The sequence below is a fragment of the Apaloderma vittatum genome, unplaced genomic scaffold (genome assembly GCF_000703405.1).
Source record: "Apaloderma vittatum isolate BGI_N311 unplaced genomic scaffold, ASM70340v1 scaffold25443, whole genome shotgun sequence".
NCBI classification, from domain to species: domain Eukaryota; kingdom Metazoa; phylum Chordata; class Aves; order Trogoniformes; family Trogonidae; genus Apaloderma; species Apaloderma vittatum.
In genome coordinates this window covers 2164-24518 of record NW_009709008.1, presented here as the reverse complement: position 1 = coordinate 24518, position 22355 = coordinate 2164, and the positions used below count along the sequence as shown (strand labels likewise).

Genomic DNA, 22355 nt, shown 5'->3' with positions numbered 1-22355 from the left:
ATTCACAGTTGAGCTCTTCTCTGTAAGTCTGACTGGTAAATCTTTTTCCACACTATTAAGCATGCTTCTCCTGTACGACTTTTATCTCAAGAAGAGGATAGATAAAAAATGATTCCTTCTGGTTTGTACCTCCCTAATAACATTTCCTGTGGTGATCAGTACTCGCTCTTTCTTGATTTTCCATTACAGTCTTGTACATCACAACCAGATGCCGTGATGCACAACATCAACTTATGCACTGGCTGCTGATCAACGCTTCCTCCTTTCAGTCACAAACTGAAGACAACCAGAGTAAAAACTCACAGCACAGGAATGCTTAGCCTTGGTGGAAAGCACTGGGTGACACATTTGTAAGCAAATATCAACAGTTTTTACAAACTAAGCATTTGCCCACACTTGTACTCTTATAGGAGATCATCCTTTATGTCACATGCTCTTCTTCATAATATAAGTTGCATTAACAGGGCTTTTTGGTTCTTTTATTTCTTACCCAGCAAAAATTTGTTGATACTAGATGCCTTACCTAGTAAGAGATTTTTATTTTATTACGACATACAGCTATTAATAACAAGTTCTTACCTTTATTATTGTAGACATCCAGGTAATTAGGTGCTGAAAAAATGGTTATTAATGATGGGAACCCTGTAGTTTGACTTTTCCTGTACATTCTATAACTGCAAAACCAAACAGATTATTTTACATCTTAGAGCAATAAGCAATTAATTTTTATTTTACACTGTGAATAGTATCTTGAAGGACACAAAGTACTTACCCTGCATCTTGTGCTTCGTGTGCTCTAATGATTGACAACAAATTATTATTTTGCAAAAATTCACAAACTGCTGGATAGCTGTGAAATGGAAAGAACTATGAGTAAAAGAAATTCTCCTAAAATATGCAGCAAGAGTCAGCATTATAATATCGAATAGATAATAGCATATCCTTACCTATAAAAGTAGGAGCATCCTCTGACTGTATTATGACTGAAATGCTCTTGGGAATTTTCATTTCCAAAATCTTCTGAAGGATCTGACCACAATAAGTCACACATTGGTCCAAATGCTGGAGGCTCTTTGAATCTATCTAACTGTTTGAGAAAAGGCAACAGCAAAACACTCTTTGAATATTCCATCAGTAAGTTTTACACGTTTGTTAAAGTACATATCCATCAATATCAAGCCTTTTTAGAATAAATCCCAACCATATAAAGCAGTAGTTTCTGTATATTTTTTCTTTCCTCCTCATGAAATAAGGCAGAGGCATGCCAAAAGAACCAAACCTGTTAAGAGCAATAAGACTTATTAGTTGTAAAAAGAAGAGAGAGAAATTCCAGACTGATGGATATGCGTAATACAAGGTCAAGTTACAGACAAGGAACAAAACGGTCCTTCTTCATGCACATGCTGTATCTACCAATCTGGAGACACTACCAGGAATTAGCAAAGAGAAACAGTACAGAAAATAGGAATTATAGAAGAAAAGCATGAAAAATCAGCACTGACTAGAAGAGACGAAATGTATCATCATCATCAGGAAAAAAAAAACAACAAAAACCAAACCACCAACCAAGAAGACCCCTGAAATAAATGTCTCCATAATGGATCGTTTAACAATGTAATGAGGAGAACAGCATCACTGCCTTCAACTTTTTTCATACAGGCTTACTTCTCAGCTCTAGCCGTGGCATAACTGGCCATAAGCATTTAGCAGATATCTTTGTTTTCTTTTCTCTAGCTGCTTCTTTACGGATTTCCACCTGGAAACAGCTGCTTTAGCAGTCTGTAACTTTCCTAGTAACCACAGCAAAGAGGGGCAGAGGGAAGCAGGACAGCGCATTTGTTAACATAAAAAGAAAATACCCTGCTTAAGTAAGTAATGATCAATCCCTGATGTCCCGGAAATGAAATTAGATATCCCAGTCTCAACGTCAAGTTCATCTGATCTTTATGTAGCTGGAGTTTTTTCACAAGATGATTTTATCCAAGAAATGTAGGAACAGTTCTTTGATGGACAGCGCATTTATCTCACTTTACCTCCCATACCAAAGAAGATGACTTTGATGGTATTAGAGAACACTTAACTCTTCATGACAGGTTCGAAGGGAGGTTTGGTGGACACCTGGTGAATTTGAGTCTAACGGTCCATAGGAATCCATTCAAATATGGAACCAGCAGTAGTGTCAAGCTCTCTCATGCCCTGGAAAATCAGAGCTCCCGAGGCTGCCACCTGTAACATAAGTGGAAAGGTCCAGATCTTTACAAATTCCTGCCAGATAATGGCAAGGCAGGTATTAACTGAAGTTGCTGTTGGAATTTATTCAGTATTAAAAATCCAGTGGTTTAACATCTCCCACGCTGGATGATAAACCCGGTATGGATTATTTCTTCCAGATTGAAGAAGTCAGTCCATCAACTTCTGCAAGTACCTGAATTTCTGTAGATTAAACCATCGAGTTTCTAAACCTCCAGCAATAAATTTGGGTCCAGAAGCTAACAGAAGCATTTGCACAAGGAAGATTCAAGTGTTTGCCGATTGACGTTTCCTGCAATACAGAAGGCTTAAAGTCTAGAAAGCATTTCTAAGCAATTTTCTTGAGTTGTTCTTCAGGGATTTCCCTTATGACTTTCCCCAAGTGGACACAGACACTACCAATAAAAAGTCGTGGTTGCTGCAAGCAATGCTCCTCTCTCCCAGATTACTTTCTCATAGGATTGGAACAACAGTGCAGCCACTTCTTCAAGAAAGCAGGTCAGTTTCTAAAAAGTAAATACACTTACATACACGCCAAATCAGTGTCTCCTTCACTAGACAGTCTACCAACTGGCATGGTTCTCAAGACATCTCGAAATTTAACGAAATGTCACTGCAAGCTACTCAACCCAGATTGCACATATCACATCAGAATAATCAGCTTCAGGGTTTCTCTACAGCAAGAAAATTAACAATGGACATGAGTCAATTCAAAACTTTTCACTGATTAACTTCTTCTCAATATGTTGCAACTATGGCAAAACAGACCCTCGATACAAATTAGCTAATGTATTTCTAAACATGATTAATGTAACCAAGAACGACTTTTTTCCCCCTCCAAGGATAAGAATCATTAAACCCAGTGTTACAGTGGAAACAGGTAGTGTATTTTTTAATACATACCGTAAGATATTTAAATCTAAATTAATTTCTAGGTACTAGGCAGTCAGGGCTACTAAATTGAAGTGCACTCTACCCTCCACATGAATGTTTAAATTGAGGAGTAGCAAAACTTTGGAGGTATATTAAGGTACAGGAAATTAGAAGTATTTTACTTTTGAGGCCGAAAGACCTTTACATAAGTTTCACATACTTGAAGATGCAGACACCAGTTTTAATCTGTCCTAATTTCCCAAGAACTATCACATAGTAAAGCCCTAAAAACAAGGTGAGGGCCAATGAAGAATGGCAGTCATTCATCTTACATATTACTAAAGAAAAGGAAATTTCAGCAGACCACAGAAAGGAAGCAAGCTATTATAAAGACAGGTTCCCAGCAGTACCCCCATATATTTCAAGGCACTGTGCTGATCAAGGCATAGCATCACCAAGAACTAAACAAAACAATGTCCATCTGTTGTAAATGAGGAAGATAATTCTTCATCTCCCCATAATCTTATTTGGACACTTCCCTCCTTGTAAATCACTAGGCTTAAAATCACAATTCCTGGAATTTTGTTTCAGAAGTAGTCTTGGCAGTGTAAATGAAATCAACTGAACAACATCTCTAGGTTGATGAACATGTGTCTGAAGGAGACACTCTTCATCAACACAATCAGAACAGTTGTGTAAATGAAGTTCAGAAAATAAAAACCAGATTACTGCAAGTTTCACAAACTTCCACTCGCCCAGAAATATGAGGCATTTGCAGCAATCTCTCTGGTTAAGCTTTACCGGCAGGGCTACTATGATAGCTGTCTTCCACTAGAAATAAGTTTGAAAGCAAAAATACTCATTTCATTTGTGTAGTTTACTCAGTTTCCTGAATGTCAATAATGTTGACAAAAATGTGATCCAGAAGAAGTTGCAGCTGCACAGATTTCTCTTTTTTTTTTCTTGGGTGATTCCTACACTGTTTGTAGAGCTGTGATTTCCCTTCGCATGTTAGACGATTATGCCTACATGTTTGCAGGGAAGACCTCTCCTTAATAAGAACTGCTAATAAACCCAGAAGGCTTGTAATATTATACAATTGTCTCAACTGTTTACAGCAGTCATTTCACACACTGCACTTGTACCACAAGTATATGATACTTTCCTAGATATAAAAAGAGCATTCACCCATTTAATTTAAATACATTTACAATATCAGTGCATGCCAAGCTCTAATGCAGCTATTGAAGCTGCTGCCAGCCCACGAATAATGCCTCTTCCAAGTTACCAGATGATTCTTTAAAAAACAAAAAGGCTCGAAGAGCAGTTCTAATAGAACTGCCTTACATTTATAAATGTGGTTTTCATCTGAAGCAATATACAATGCAGATTTTCATATATATACACACACATATAAACATACAAGCTTGTATTTCATCCTAATGTAGCCCTGAGCATTATAGAAGTACATACGGAAGTCCAGGCCAAGAGGAGAGAATTGCCTTTTAATTAAATTTACTTGACGCTTTGAAATCTGATTTATCTGCGAGACTGAGACTAAAAGAAAAATGAATCACAATACTATTATAGCAGTGGCTTTCCAAACCTTTTTTCCAGACTACGTTCCCTTTACGCTACTTTCCAAAAAGCTTTAGCCATGTTTCTTTTCATCTGTAGCGTGAGAAGTGTCACGGCCTAGTCAGAATTACACCATTTACTCACTTTGCTTTCTTATTTCTCTTTCTCTGCACAGTGTGTACAGGTTTTTGTGCACATTTGTATTTGCTCCAAAAATGCAATGTGCCTCAGCACACTTACACCACTGAGCTTGTAAATATGCTTCCTCTCTTTTTCTACCATTATCTTCTTCTCTCACATCATTCTGCTTGGCAGCATATCTGTAAGTGAAATAAGCTGACATTCCAGCCTCTGAAATGATCTAGTCAGTACAAAAAAAAATCTGGTGAATTCAGAAGTGAGATTCAATTGGACAGCAGCCTATAAATTTGAGGAGAGAGAGAGGCAAAAAAGAAAAACGGAGCACAAGTAAAAGAGAAAGTGCTAAGAAAATGAGAAAAATAAGAAATGAAGATAAAAGATAAAATGGGCCATCAGTACTTTAATACTATAAAACCAAATTAGGAATATACTTTTTTCTTCTCTCTGATATTTAGATCTTTTTTGAAATAGGCCTCCACATACTTTCTTCCATGTGTGCATTTTCTTACACCCTTACCTATAATCCCAAAGCTTTTTTAAAACCATCTATTTATATTTTAAGCTGAAATCAACTACGCACTAGCTGTTACTTATCCTATGGTTTTGATTTCCAAATGCAGCAGTCAAGATGCCAGCTAAGTTAACTAAAGCAAGCAAAAACGGAGTATAAAAAAAAAGTAATGGAGTTTGAGAATTCCCAGCTGATACAATCTTCACCTGACATCAGCAGTCCATGCAAGTTGAAATCAAGTTATTAGAAACAGATACCTCGTGTCATCACAGTCTTCTTCCTATTAAAGTGCACGTCAGTAACGTTTTCATGGTATAATTTCTAAAACTTGTTTTCTTTCTTCTTACAGATATAGTCAGCACATTTACCACAGTGAGCACTTCAAAGCTGTTACTCAGATGCCTACCAAATTTGCCACTTTAAATAGCAATCTGAATTCCTATTAAATACTGCAAACTCACACTCTTTCAAAACCAAAATCAACACAATCAAGAGAGTTAAAAAAAAGTTTTAAAAAAATATGAGAATAACTGAAACATGATTTTTGGTAACAATTTTAAGACTACAGTTAACTTCTACTTTGTCCCAAAAGCCATGAGAATGCTAGCTCTTACCTAGAAAGAAATACAAAGCATGATGTGGATCGGATACAAAGCTCTTTACATGTATTACATCTTTCGCAGGAAACTATGTGGAGTTTTTGAGGGCGTTTTTTGTGTATGTTTTGTAACAGTCCCAGTTGTCCCAATGAGATCTACTAATGGAAAATGCGCTAGATAATCCAAGAATTTTTAATTACAGTGCTGCTTAGCCCACATTTCAGTTCCTGATTTACACATCCAAGAGACAAGAACAGAAAACAATATACTGACAAGTTTACAAACATGACTTCAAATAGCATATAAACACCTGTATTTCCACTTATTTTCACATACACAAAATACTCACTCTCCTAATGTCATCTAGTGTATTAATTTCTGGTGAAAGTCCACCATGAACACAAAGAAACTGTTGATTTAAGAGAGCAGCAAGAGGGAGGCAATCAAAAGCTTCCATACAAGCATCGTAGACTCTTTCTGAGTACTTTATTTTACCTGCAGGAAAAAACAAACAAACAAACAAAAACATTAAGAAATCCACATTAGACGGAAGAAGTAATCTAGTGAATAATTGTGAGAGCAAATACCAAAATGAATGCCTAAAAAAGCCACACAGGAACTAATATTTTGGGGTTTAAATGAACAAATGGGCAAATGATCCGCTTGTCACCAGATTGATACTTACACAAGCCTCCAAACAGAAGAGCAGCTTATATCACTAGAAGAGTTACGTTACTAGTATAGTTAAAATCAACTCCCCAAATGGAAAAATTACTTGGCAGTAGGGTTTGCTTTCTAGCTTCACAATGCTGCTTGGCTAATTACTTTGCAGTCATGATGATAGCCAAGACAGAAAAATTACCTTCTTCTCTCCAGCACTTTAAAATCAGGACTGACAAACCAAAAATTGCCCGTAATAAAACTTTACAGACAGCAGTCTTCTACATAAATCACACTCCTACACCACACTTAACCGCGAGCAATCCTGCAGAAGTCAATGGGGCCTTGATAGCAAGACCTTAATTAAAGTAGTAGACAACCACTGCTCAAGAACAACGACACATCATAGACCAGAAGGTTAGAAGTAAGCTAATTTTACATTCAGAAAGCACTTACATTCTTGCTTAAAGGTAAAATACTCTGTTAGGTGTCTGCATTCATGGTTGCCTCTCAAAAGAAATAATGTGCTTGGGTAGAGAATTTTCAGGACCCATAAGTACAGCACACACTGTTGAAAAACAAAGATATCAAGTAAAATACACTGGATCATAGGAACTTTAAAAATGATTACTGAGAAACACGGAGTAAGAATGTCAACAGCTTCAAAACCAAGTACAGCTCAATGTGTCATTTTTAAATACAGCACTACTTCATCAACTTCATTTCTGGACATGAGTTATGCAAATTGCTTATTATTTTTCTTAAGAACTACCAGAAGGAATGCTGAGAAATACTCATATTTACTGGACACTCGATAATAAACTCAGCAGAATTATACTGCAGAACACTTTCATCTAGACAAATAATGTATGTATTTGTGCCTAAAGTATGATTTTGTAGTATGATTCTAGACACTGGCATAAGAAGAAAAGCAGACTTTTATTAATAAAGATTGAAGAAAAAACCCACAAAACCACTTACATTAAAGTCAGCTATATAATTTGGACACCATTTTTAAACTAAGAACAGACAGAGTAAACGTGTGGGCTTTTTCTCTCCAAACTGGGAACACTGGTTGCTTATTCAGTGTTGAAGCAGCAAATTCAAAGAATTACAGTAAGTGTCCATGTATCATTATTGCTGCAACATCAGCAGTGAACAGAGTTGATGACAGAACTACAGAACATGCACAATTTTTTCAGTTTAGAGTCTGTTATCACCCAGCAGTCTTGATTACCTGAAATGTATTTCTTAAATTTTGGATCTGATTCTTGTATTTTTTAATAACTGATCACGGAAATCTCAAAACTCCAGAAGATTTAGACTACATTGACGTCAACTACATTGTTGTTATTGTTCTTCATCAATATGAGTACTCTGAAGCTATCATTTTTCAAACTTATTTTGCATAGAACAGTAAGTAGGAAAGGAAAAAAGAAAGTAAAAGGAAAAAAAGAAAGCTTTAAAAAAAACTTTAAAAACCCACAGCACACAGGGAAAAATACATTAGAAGATTTCTATTGTGAAGTTCATCTAAACTATTCACCAAATTTTTATCTTCTTAGTAAAAATATGCAAACCAGTAATTTTTCTAATGACACCACTGCTTTCTTTCCAATGTTTCTGTAACTCTAAAATAGCCCGATACATTGCAAAGTTCCCAGACTCTTATAAAACTGTTTCCCAGCAAAGAGCATAATCATCCATTTATCATCAAATAAATACATTAATTAATTTGGCAAATTCTACAATTGTGAACCACTTTAGTTAAGCCAGTTTGTATGAAAAAATTTACAAAGCTGGCAACTTTGAAAACACTTAACAGAAAAGTGGCAGAACAGTGCCTTCCTTTCAGTGGATAGATACTACATTTGATTAAATTGCTGAGATTTACACACTCTCAAGCATATTACCTATTAAGTACAAAAATAAATTACTTTTTTTTACCTTTCTTGTGCTGGCATATTTATTTTTTATCATAAAATACAGACAGACTAGTGTCAGAGTTGTCTATGTCCTGTTACTTTCAGTACAGAGAAGAAGAATTTGCACACGCTTGTGTGAAGGACTCCATCTTGATCCCAGCAGTTTGTTAAACACAATCACGGTACCCCATGTAAGTATCTTCCCTTCCAGAAGTGATGACATTTTTTAACTGAAAATGGGTTACTACTAAAATATCAATGTAATTAAAGATGTTTCCGACTGATTAATTTATGAGTGAAAAAAATCAAATACCACTGTTCGTACATTTTTAGAAAATTTCACCTTCACTCTTATGCGAAAAGTTGAATATTTTACCAAAAGTATATTACATTACCAATCACTAAGAAAGATTTTAAATCACCACACATGAAAACTCCTGGAGGTCAACATAAATTTTCTAAGTGTTAATTAAGGCAAAAACTTAAGTAGGAAAAAAATTCTAAGGTTAAAATGGAAAAGAAACAGTTGATTTTCAAGTAGTATTTTTCTTTCTCAGCAGGACCACAAAGCATAGCCCCACCTTCATGCACTTGCAGCAATTCAGCTTCATTCAGATAATCTGCCATGTACTTCACTGATGTTCCAACAGCCACTCAGAGTAGAATAGAGCAGATTATCTCAATGAAGACAAGCCTTTTAAGAACCCTGGAGTGGTTTTCAAGAGTGCGTTTAACATATCTTTACATACTGCGCAAGTATATTTAGCGTGTCAAATACTGCATTAAAAATTAAATTAAAGTCATATGAGGGGAAAAATGGAGCCTGTTCCTATTAACACATTCAAAAATATTCATTGTTCAGAAGTTTTTCATGAGTAGAACAGCTGTAAAGCTTTCATAGCATGTTTTTGATATATTAGCAAACAGTGTTGCTACGTAAATGTCCTTTTTTCAAGGACAACTACATTATTTGTAATCAACAACAACATGCCAAGAAGATGTAATTAATAAACAGGCAATGTCTGTTGGAATTTTGTTTCCGTACAAATGACTCAGAGGCAATCTCGCGCACCTCCTGTTTGTCTACCATCCCCAACAAGCCCCAAAGGCACTGTGCGTGCCCTTCACAGCATATACCCACACACGTTATCAAAATAGCATCATTTTAACACAGAAATGAAGCATCATATATCATGACTTGCAAAATACTATTTCAAATTACATGTCGTTCTATTAGATTTGGTGTCTACGAAGAGATCCCAAGCTGAGGCACTTCCCAAGCCAACTTCAGAAGAACAGTTAACTTAAAATCATAACTCTGAAACTAATTGATATGAATAAGTCAATATCTCCAGAATGTAGCACACTTAACAAACATGCTGAAAATTCAAAAAATTATTTGAATTAAAAATACCTGAAAAATTAATGGCAGAAACACAGGTCATCCTTAGAGAATATCTATAATCGCCCTCAGAATTTTAGTAAAGAAAAATATTAACAATGATTAAAAGACCATTTGATTACGTAAGTAAAGTGAACCTACTTTATACAGATAAACAGCAATAATCAATTACAAGATCTTGTAGTCATGACTCACCTGTTCTCCAAAAACATGCAGACACATCTTCCTGCACATTAGCATAGAAGCAGGATTATGTATAACACAGTGCTACAGAATTTGACTTTTAAAAAACTAACTAAAGAAAGAGGAGAAAAAATGTTTAAGTCTGGCGATTTCAACGGGACAGTTCAAACGGCTGGTTGGGATCCTCCTGTAGGCAGGCGTTTGTCAGAGGAGAAAGCACAGCAAGGAAGAACACATTCACATGATGAAGCAGGCCTAAAATTTCATTTGAAAACCCATGTGAAAGTGTGCTTATAGAAAGATTTAGGACAAAACAGATTAATATATTCAGTTACCTCTATACTAAAATAACCTCTGTCTACATAGTCACCGAGGAAGAGGTATCTTGTGTTAGCAGGTGATCCTCCCACTTCAAACAGCTTCATTAGATCAAAGAACTGGCCATGAATATCACCACACACTGCAAGCAAAAATTTTGTTCGAATTAATTAAAAAAAAATCTAACAGGAAAGTTACTAAGTCACAGTTAAGCAAACAGCCACAAAGAACTTCTAACTACAAAGAAAGGCAGGTATAAAGCAGGAATAAGAGAAATTTTTGAAGCTTCCCCTTTTGCTTTTCATTAAGACCTCACTACCTGCAACACCATTGACGATAGCCCTAGTGAGCTGATGATAGCCCTACGGGAGCTGATGACAGCCCTATTTGAGTCCAGCAGATTGTGGGATATTTTCAAATACAGTTTGACACTGCGCCTTGAGGTCTTGAAAGTCGTCAGCACCTATTCACTGTCCTCCCCAAGCCCTCGGGCATCTCTGCAAATTCTCCTCAGTAGCACATTTGAAACTGTCTGCTGCTCTGCAACAATTTCCTGCGCCCATGTGGGACTGAAAAAAGCAAGGAGTTGGACTAACATTACCTTTTAGTATCATAGTATCGTATCTTTGCCCTGTTACTTTTCTCCTGCAAATAACCATGTTCACTATTTCAACACTGGATTTTTCCTGTGATTAGAATATGAGACAGGACAAGACCAGTGGTCAGCAATCTAAAGCAGGAGTGTCAAAGACGGTGGGTGGGAGGATTTCGAAGAGCACAGCAAAGCCAGGTCACCTCGTGCTTTTTTTAAAAAATAATTTAAAAATATACAGAAGAGACAACTGCTCCTGACTCCTCATTCCCACAGGAGCTTCCTGCTCAGCGGAAGTCAGGAGCTGTCATTTTGCTTCTGCATGAGGTATTGCTGGTAACAATTAACAGGAATTTGAGAGACAACGCCTTCTGTTGATGCAAAATGTCACTGATTGGTTGACGAACAGCATCTTCTGACTTCTCAGAGTTTATCAGTAATTTTTCAGGGGCAAAAAAAATTGTTCTAATTTTGGAAAGAAATACTGGATATGGCACACCACACTTTAAAGGTTGTTATTCCCTTGGAGCAGAACATTTGTCATCATGACCTACAAAATATTTGACTAAATAGAATGTGTTCCCTTTTATGTCACATTTCCTAAGATTTCTATTCAAACACTGTAAAAGCTTTCCTTTTTTTTTTTCAGCTGCCAATATACCAGTAGCCCTGGGTAATTACCTGAATAAACAGAAATATAAAAATTCCAAGGATATGGACAACACTGTAGTTTTGAGCTTTATCTGGAGCTTCAACAGATTCTTGAGTTCAGACAGTCACTTAGTGGTTTCCACCATTCAATCATTAACTGGGTTTTTTTAGATGTCAGTAATAACGATGTTTAAATGTTTTCATTGATCAGAAAATGATAAAGCACACTAGTGCCCTAAAAGAAGTTTTTCAGACACTAATTTTATATAGGTCCATTTAGAAGAAAAAACATTCAAATGGAAGAAAATCTGATTTGAGCGCCAAAACCCAAAACCTACCTTCCTTAGTGTAAATAATAGATATTCAAGTTAAATTATTTTCTGTGAGTTTGGATTGTTTACAGCACTAAAGAACATCAATTCCATTCACCAAGTCAAACAGGAATAAAACTAGTCAATTAATGAAAATACTCCAGAAAACCCTGAGTCAGTTCCGTATCACAGTGGATCTGGTCCTAATGCGTTAAAGATGGCAACACAATCCTTCAACACCTTCCAGCACTATTACCCTCACAAGAACATGGTTTTACATGCAGTTTTCAGTCTCGCCTACAGGGGAACTATAAAGGTCTATTTTTTCAATCAGAATTCCATAGTATTTGCTTCGAAGCACAGCAATTAGTTTCTCTTCACATATGTAGATTTCAGGATCAAACTTTTCTATCCCAAGTAGATGTCTTTATTCCCACTTAAAACACTGCAGGATTTAAAAAGCCATAATTCATCAGCTACTGAACTATTTTGTCATTTTAGTACCAATCCTACTATTTTTTCCAATAGGTTTAATGCCTTCATTTTGCAAAATTAAGTGCAGTCTATTTTTTCAGACCATTTGAGTACTGTTAAGCAAATGCCATTGTGAGTGATCATTCAAAGAGACTATAAAGAAATTTAAATTTTGCAATTTTTAAGACAAACTCTACTACTGAAAAAATCTGCCTTTTTTCAAATTTAATTATGAGCGAAATTATCTACAAATATTACCTGTAATTGGCGCTTCAACTTCTATCATAGTTTTTTCCCTCCGTAATATTGCAGCACCCTCATTGATGATTCTAAGTGCAATTTCTTCATCCACTCGACCTTCTTTTATCAAGTGATTCTTCAAAATGTCAACCCTTGGTCTTCCATCTGTGTCAAACACTTCTTCAGACGTCAAGCGATGCGTTGGTGGAAAAGGGACAGCTAAAATTTAAAAAGAAGAAACAGCAGTCACAACAATGCTATTTTAAAAATATACTCCATCTCGGATTGCATCTATCATGGAATAACTGCTATTGAAAGTAGCAAATTTGGCTTTCAATTAACCAACTTGATGACATCATTAACAGCTGGATGGAATACTACTATCAGTGCATGTGTTTAAAAAAAATAACATCTATAATGTGTAAGTCTCTGTAAACCACAGAGTCAGAAGAGACAATAATATGGATAAAATTGGAAGAGTCAAATTGCCTTTCCAATATACCGCCATTCTCTGAAGGACTCAACAAGCATTAGGGATGCATGAAATCCCTTAGATATCCACTCAGACTTGCAAAAGACATTTTGAAATAAACCGATTGTCAAAGCCTAGAAACAAAATGAACAACCAAGCAAAAAAAAAATCCACCAGAACAAACCCAAGCCAGCAACAAAAGGATAAAACATTGTTCAAAGGATTAGAAATAAAAGGAGGTAATAGCCAGCACTCGGAAAGGAAGGTCACCAGAGAAGCCTAACTGGAATCTGTGCTATTTAATAAATTCATAAACTACAGGTAACTCCTGAAGTGATGCAGCCTTCAGGTGACAAGAAGCATTCCAAAGAAGGAAGAGCTGCTGAAGCTGTCTGTGCTACTGATTGGCTCAGCAAAACACATTAAATATTAATAAATGCAAATGAATGAAGGACATAAATCTTAACTTTACATACAAAATATCAAATACTACAAAATTACTATTACTATTCAGAAGCAAGGTCTTTCATACAGTTCTAGAAAAATACTTGATGCCAACAAACCAAATGAACCCAGAAAAACAAACGCTAAGATTTACTAGCAAATAGAAAACAAGAGAAGATTCAATTCTGCCACCAGTAAATCTAGTGTGCAACTCTCGTTTGCTCACCTTATAAAAAAGAAAGAATAATTAAAAGGGGATTCAAGGAACAATGGAAATCAAAAAGCTAGAATGACTTCTGCTACACGGGGAACCAAGCAGACAATGATTTTCGAGCCTACTCCATGAAAACTTAAGGAGGGACTAACAAGAGGCCCACGATGGCGTGACTGGAGGAGGCGAAGGGAGCACAGTGCTCCCACACGCTCGGCCCCTGAAGGGCAGAAAGGGGCAAGGCGGGCTCTGCCAGGCAAGAGTAGAGGCTGTCCACGTCCTAGATATAATAACTTTAGAAATCACTGGGAGTACCAGGAGCCCTCGGAGCCTGGCTGGCGGGTCAAAAGCAGCCACACACAAACCTTATCTCAGAAAAGAGGAGCAGATGGGAGGACTGAGGCTGGGGACCAAACCGGGCTCAGCAACCGCCCAGGCAGCACATCTGATGGCCTGCAGCTCACAGGAACTCAAAACAACAGCAGTTCAGCTACTACACAAATGAAATACAGATGTGGGACATGGGAGAAGAGGATACATCAAAATAGGCACTAAGTAGGGCATCAGAATAGCATCACAGTCACGCAGGATTACAGGAAATAAAACTAATCTGAAACACACACCCCTTCCAAAAAGCATAACACTATGAAATAAAAAAGGAGCAAAACCATTCAATATTTCTCCATTTAAATATTATTTCAAATATATTCAAAAAGAAAAATCGGAGAAATACATCTATTCAAAGACAAGAGCAACTAGTAGTATGAATACACTCTTAGATAGATTTATACATTATTTTCTTACTCTCCAAAGTTCAACTTTACATTCCAAAAATCAATGCTTAGATACTAAAACATTCACTGACGTCACTTAAATTGACTTCTAGATTACTAGCAACACACTGCTACCCTTCTCTTTTATGCAATAATAAAAATAACCAATAAAACAGCTGATGCATAAATCACATACATATACTCACTGAAATTAAACTGTACTAGAAAATAGACTGGAGAATCGTCTGTTCTTTCTCTTACAAAAGTTTCTAGGTAGAAAGAAGTTGAAAAATGTGCCTTTACACTTACACAGCATAGAACAAATCTGACACTTCATTTTTGGACGTATTTTATTGACAAAAAGGAAATGGCGCGTCTTTCCTGCTAGTCTCCTCATGATTCAAGTTTCATTTAGTAGTGTTAAAATTACACATAGTCCAAATATTAATAAATTTAACATACTTAAGAAATCAAAAGACAACCATGCACAGTAATTGTTTAAAAGCATAAATTTGTCTCTGAAAAGAGAATCCATTGTTCCAACAAGATAAATTTGATTCATTTGCAGAAGCACTTAATTATGATCATGAAAGCATCACTTCTAGCTTCCACTGGTTTTTTGAACTTGACTTTCCAACCTTCATATTCTCTCAACCTTATTTTTGCATTATTTGGAAGTTTATGTTAATCTGTGCATGAATTCATTTTAGGCCATTTCTTCCCCTGCTTTTTTTTAACACTTTATTTGTGGGCCCACAACTGCCTTCACCAATGCAAAGCTGAGCTCGTCCTTTTATGAGAGACCAGATAATTCACAAAGTAAACGTCTCCTGCTTTAATTCCTGCGAAAGCATTAGAGATCACACCTTTCCAGAACCAGAGTCAATCACCTCCAAGACATACCTTCACAGGAATTCTGCTTCATTAGTTCCAGTGCTCTTAGATAATGATCTACATAAGCGAAAGATGACCCTTTTCTTTTTGGTGTTTCTTTTGGGTAAATGCAGGGTCTGGTAGAGCATGGCCTCTTGAGGTGACCAGCTGTTCCTCATTCTCTCACGTGCAAATTATTACTGAATTATGACTACCAATGCCTGCACAACTCTGACAGATGGTGATGACCTCTTCCTTACGACAGTTCAGTAATATTTCAGTGGTTCATTCAGAGAGATGACGTTTTCTTCTCTTAATAAGAGTTCTTATGTCCATGTAGTATATTTTGAATCAGATTTGCACAATAAATAATTCTGTCTATTTTAACAAACTACAGCTCTGAGTTTGTCTAGCAAGTTACAGTTTCTGAGACGCTATAAAAACAGATGTTTCTGTCCAGTGTATGTAAAAAACTATCTCAAATTATCTGAGTTAATATACTTATGAAGACACAGATTAAAAACTCTGTATATCGTGGGGTTAACCATAACATCAAAAAGTTACTAATGTTAATACCAGAAGCAGTTAAGCATCTATAAAATTGTATTTGCCTCATGAAGAAAATGAACTCTTAAAATCAGTTCCTCAGAGTGTAACAAAAACCTTTTCACACACGTACTTTCCTATTGCTCAAGAAGGATTTTTAAAAAATAATCTTCAGAGAAGGCAGAACATGGCTAAAGATTTTATCTGCGTTACCCAGCTGAATAAAATAGTAACACTTACCATAAAAAGTTTCTTAACATTTTACACTTTTGATTTTTGTCTCAACAATAGTTAATGTTATATTAGAGCTCATACCTTTGAAAAAATATTACAAATAATATCTTTTAATAGGTTAAGGATGATAATTTTGAAGGATGTGGACAATTTCTGCAAACTAATGGGTTTAATTAAACCTTTGATGAAGAAGTAATAGAATATTATAGCCTAAGGAAAAAGAATTGCAGCATGATGTGTTCCAAGACAGAAATATAATCCATGTTTCAAAGTCTTTGTGCATAACCTGAGCTCTCGGGACTGTAACAGAATGGTAATTAAGAGGAATTACCCTAAGGAAATAACACAGTGTTGGTCATTAAAGGATTCCCTTCTGCCAGTCCCAGCAAATCTAAGCAATAGAAAAGCATTTAAAGATGAATCTCTAATGCAACACACACCGCAATACAAAATAATAGACTATACCCTACTAGTAAAAGTACAGATGTTAGTAGCAAAGCTACCATATCATGATTTATAACAACATACAAGATTTTCTAAACCAAATAATTGCTTCCTAGTCAAAACTAATCAATTTTGCTTTTAAAATAGGTATGGATGATATAATTTTAACTACACTGATTCAAAATTTTCAAGACTAATGCTAGGAACAAAACAGTGGGTAGAGCTTTTGGGACTTGGTAACACAAATGTTTTGAGGGCTTATATTACTATTTGTATATGCATTTGCAAAAGAGGAAAAAAATCACCTTTCCTTTACGCCACAGTATTACGTAAACCAGAGAGGTATCAAAAGCAAACCCTCTAAACCTAGTTCTGCAATGACTTTCCACAAGCCTCCGGGTACACTTAACGCCTCACAATAAAGCATGCTACAGAGATTCAAAAGTCAGCGCCGATCTGAACAGATAAATACTCAGTACATGGGAGAGAGGCTCAAAAGTCAAAAAACTATATTAGCATGGCACTTTACCTGATAGAATAATCCCTGCTGAGAGGCGCAGTACGGCAACTAACAAAAACATGCTACTTCCAGACCCAAAGCAGATCTCACATCGCCTAGTAACTGAGCACAATAGCAGCTGCTAATAAAATCTTACATGTAGATACTGTAAATTTAAGCCTCACTGATACATATGCCCATTTTAACAAACTTGGTTAAATCTGGCTTCCATCATAGACACTCTGTTGGAACAGGCTCATGAAACAAGAGGAGATCAAAGCCTCTAGACTGATGGCAGGAAAAGGTATCAGGGATCAGCTCTACAGGGTACTGGACTTGCACACACAGAGTACTTTCTGCTCTGAAGACCTTAAAACTTATATAATTCTTTTTCTCAGACAGTGAAAGAAAATTAGCCATTTTTCCTTTACAACCGGGAGCCCATAACATGCTCCATGAGCTCAGCTTTGGCTGTAAAAGCATGTTCTGCACCCCAGATTTCATTTTCTGTTTTACAAGTGTTTCTGATTTCACAGATAAAGTCTCAGCTCACATTACTAAGGTTACTCAACGCAGATACTGTGTAACAAACTTGTTGCTCTGGTGGTAGGTGTACCCCAAACAGCATATAATGTTTGTCTCCACTAAGTGATATTACACATAAATACAGCCACGGTGCTCTAGCAACACATAGGCCAATTTCTTTCATTTTGTTAGCAGGTTCATCACCACAATAGCGTAGCTGTCTGCAGTTTTTCTGTTGTCTGGTCAGGTTTGGTGGGCTTTTGGTTCTATAAACGCATTGCTGTCTACGTATTGTCACTCAGAAGAATCACATCGCCTAACACCTAGCACATCTTTCAGTCTGTCCCCGGAGTTCTCACACATCTGCCAATATCTATACAGAGAGAAAGAGACATAGCACCCACGACTGCTACAAGGACAGAATTTATCCAATTATCCCAATGCTTTTGGTAGAACAGATTTGAAAAGACATAGCATAAAGACATCACAGATGGTCTATGGACCAGCAATCTTGAAAAATATTAGTTAAGCACAAACACACAGCAGCATCTACTTGAATTAAAAACCTTGCATCAATAGTTGTCAAAAGATACAAGTCACCTTATTCATCCAAAACAAGAAAGCACAGACTCGGCAAAGTCAGTTTCTTGTGAATTATGGGATTTCTTCTAAATGCCACAAAAACCATCCCTTTACTCAAGTTTCTTTGAACGCATGCTGCCTGCTATATTAACAAGCATTCTAGAAGCAAGGGAAAATGACCCTGGGAATCCTGAAAACCTACAAAAACACTGTAGACACTATTTATTTTATCCTTATTTACCACATACTTGTAGTCTGAAAAGTTTCACAGAATTGTAGATCTCCAATGGAACAGCTGATATACCTAGTACGGCATGGTACATGCATCTTTCATACTGTCTGTGTAATTTTTCAATTAACTTGGTTGATGCTTTTGGAAGTTTCTCTTGGGAAAAATAAAATTATTTGTTTGAAAAGTATTTAAAGATGCTCCTCCCATTAAAACAGCCATAGCGTGTTATGCCAAAAAGATTATTTAGTGCTTAAATGTGCTTTTGGCAATGACGGATTCATGGCTTTTTCCCTCTCCATACTCTCTTGTTTCCCAGGCAGAGTGGTTTAAAGGTTCCCTCTAGAATTTCATCCTGATCATCATGTTTACGATCACTGACAGAACTATTTTTCACTCGTTTCTCCAGATCATAAATAGATGCTTTTATAGTTTTTGCCTCTCCTGCACCTAATTGCTATGAATTCCGCAACTTTAAGCACATATTATATGAAAAAGTATTTTACCTTTCCTTTATACTAATTTTTGGAAAATTTTGTTTAATACTACATTTCTCTTTTTCACAGAGAGACAAGAATTACTGTTGTTTCCTATTCAACTCTCCCACCAAATCCCATTCATGACATAAGCAGTATCTAACTCCACTCCCTAACTCACCTGCCCCTTTTCCAAGTCACACATTTCTCATCTTTGTTGCTCAACCTTGCATGAACTCTTTGCCTCTGAATACATCTTTATGTAAAGAAGAAAATCAGGAAGGGGGACCAAAACTACAAGCTGCCGTTCAAGATGTACATATAACACAAAATGCATATAACAGCATGAAGGTGCATTCTCTTTTTTCTAACCTGAATACTGCACTAACATTTTCAGAATATTATTGGTACAGACTCTAATGTTTCCTTCCTGAATTCACCACCCTCTAACATTTAATCCACATTGTTCTTTCCCTTGTAGATTCTACTCTGCCTTTACCAGAACAGTGTCTGCTGGGACTTCCTTGCCGAGGCATTGAGTCTAACAAGAGCTTCTTGAAACATCTGTGGAAGTTTACTATTCCAAATAAGTGTTATTATTTGCCATTCATTCTGTTTTCTAATGACTTATTAATACATTTAGAGAGCACAGATGACAGATGTTAACCCCTTTTGACTATGAAATTTATCACCTGGTAACATCTTATCTTTCCTAACTCATTCTGATCCAAAAGCAGGCATTTCCTCTTTTGCTTACTTTAAAGGCTCTGATGAAGACCTGATGAATAGGTTTGTCTAGATCAACCAGCTCACCGACTCCTTCAAAATAATATAACATTTCTTCTTGATTTCTGTCTATGAAACCTGTACCAACTACTCTTTTAATTCTATATATCCTCAGGGATATGGCTAGTCCGCTCTTTCTTACAAGCACTATGAGTCTGCCTAAATTAAACTACAGTCCTCCAGTTCAATCCAGAATTTTTAAGAAAAGACTGCTTTGTTCTGTTTCTCAGACTCAAGAAGAGGAGTTATGCCACAGGCTATGGAAAATAAATCCACAATTTTGCACCCAAACCCCCCAAAGAATTCCTTTAGAGCCACTAGAAAAATGTCTTATGGTCCTGGGGTAATTTTTTTTGAACATTTCTTTTGTTGATATGTTCTGAAACCACTTACATGTCAATGAGACAATTCTTTGGTCCCATTTAGCAACAAGAATTGACTCACATGCGAGTCCTTAGTTCCTTACACAACAAACACACATGGAAGTAGCTGCCAGATTTTTCTGCTCTGGCCTTACCTTCCCAAACCTCAACTGCCAACTGGTCCTACTGATACAAAGGCAGACTTCCATTTTTGGATGTTTTGGGGGGTTCTGTTGTTAGTTTAAGATTCATTCACTCTAACCATCACCTCTCAAAAAAAAAAAAAGTATAAGGCCATTCAAACACCAACTTGTGATAGAACTTGTAGTTCCATTCCATTGTCTCTCCTGAAACAATTTTATTTTATTATTATTTTTCTTTAAGCATGACCTTTTAATACCCTCTTTACTCTGCTGCTTTTCTGGATCATTTTAGAATCATTTCTGACCAGAAGAATAAAGACATTTTAAGTGCCTCATATTTTTAAAACAGTCTTCACACTGCCTATAAGCATTTACTCTTTTACTTCTTTGTTGTGTTTTGTGGTTTTTTTTTACCAGACTCTGAATTTTAAAGTTAAATGTTGCAATGATTACTTTTTCTCCTACATGGAAATAATTGTTAAAAAGTAGCTATTAGTGTCTTAATTTAGGACCCTGCTCAAGGCTATGAGTTCCTTCTCTTTGGGATTCTCTGAAGAGTTTTTTTTTCAATGAGCTACTATTTAGTATCCAAAATAACTTGTTTGAAAACCAGACTGTATCATGACTTTTACCCAAAACACAGGAATACCGAAGCTTCCCATTCCCAGAAGCACAGGTATCATTTCCAGATTTATCAAAAAAACCCAACCCCTTAGCTCAGCACAGATTGCTCCCCAAACACCAGCAACACCCATAGTGGGCAAAGCACATCGGGGAGGACACAATCCTTCCAAATCCAGCTTTGCGGTGTAGCTACTCACAGGTTGGTCAGAGAAAGCCCCGGTGCTTTGCCCTCAAAGGAAAGCCAATGAAGGCTCATCCCTGCCATGTCCAGGACCACCCTCTCAAACTGTCTGAGCTTAAAAGCACTTCTTCATCCCTATCAGGGAAAACCACTTCACTACAAGGTATGGGGACAGTTGTTTCCATAGAAAAGATACAATAGGTTGACAAATTTCAAGTATGAAAGTCACATGCACTGAAAGGTCAAGTGTGCTCACTGAAGTCAGTCAACTATCATCCAAAAAGAAAGGCAAACCCAGAAGAACCAGATAGAGCGTTTAAGTATCAACAGCAGTTGAAAGAAAGATTTTTCTTCCCTGCCGTGATTCTGACAGAACATAAAAGCAGAAAACGCTATCTTCCACCACACAGTAAAACGCTAAGTATCATACTTCAAAGCTGAAGAGGGTGCCTTAGAAAAGCAGTGAATCAAGATGACAGGTACATTTTCTCACCTCTATTCAAAAAAGGCAGCAGCAAAAGCCTTGCCACAAGACACCTTTTGGGAACCAAATGCCAAAGCCTGACTTCAGATATTTCAATTCCATAGCTAACCATTAATTTATAGGAAACTCTGAAAGTACAAATTACTTAAACAATTTAACTAAGCCACAAAAAGAAAATATTTGAGCATTTAATACTCTTCAAAAGCACCCAAGGATCTCTGACGATACAATTCATACTTTGAAAGGTATGCCAGACCAGCACAGTTAGACTGTAGAGACTGTATTTTTCAAGCTATTATTATGTTTATTATATGTATGTCTAATATGCACATTGCACCTGATAACCTTTCAGGGTTTTTTTTCCTAGATATATGCACTTCCCACTAATTGCTAAATATACAGGTCAAAATATAAAAGGGGACATTTCCTAATTACTAACCTACCTTATTAGAAAAGATTAGTTACTGATGATACAATAATTTAACCATTTTTTCTTGGGCGAACATCTCTTGCCCATTTCTGCCAACACATTAGCGGCAAAGGATTTAATTTCTCATCACCTCTGAAATTTAATGGTTTCTGTTATTTTTCTCCCTCTTTTAGTAATACGGAGAAAGAAAACACAGCTCAAATAAAAGCAAGAGGTGAAACAATGCAAATATCAACAAGTACTAAGTCCTGAACTCACATTCCTCCCAAAAAGCCCTAGTATATGTAAAACATCAAAGCTGAAATAGGGACCAACACACAGATATACCA

General features: G+C 36.4%; 1 protein-coding gene across 2 annotated transcripts in view; it reads right to left on the bottom strand.

The window, feature by feature from the left end:
* Positions 1 to 20564, bottom strand: part of PPP3CB (protein phosphatase 3, catalytic subunit, beta isozyme) — a 38445-nt gene extending 17881 nt beyond the window's left edge. Inside the window, exons 1-8 of one of the 2 annotated variants that reach the window (XM_009866777.1) lie at positions 20555 to 20564; positions 12727 to 12927; positions 10458 to 10582; positions 7069 to 7180; positions 6302 to 6447; positions 948 to 1087; positions 773 to 850; positions 580 to 674 (exon numbers count right to left, since the gene is read on the bottom strand). In XM_009866777.1, the coding sequence (XP_009865079.1) occupies positions 580 to 674; positions 773 to 850; positions 948 to 1087; positions 6302 to 6447; positions 7069 to 7180; positions 10458 to 10582; positions 12727 to 12754 (724 nt within the window). In that variant the 5' untranslated portion in view covers positions 12755 to 12927; positions 20555 to 20564. Of the gene's footprint in view, positions 1 to 579; positions 675 to 772; positions 851 to 947; positions 1088 to 6301; positions 6448 to 7068; positions 7181 to 10457; positions 10583 to 12726; positions 12928 to 15377; positions 15403 to 20554 lie in introns of those variants that run through there. The other variant, XM_009866776.1, reaches the window with a different exon arrangement.
* Between the last annotated feature and the right edge of the window lie 1791 nt (positions 20565 to 22355).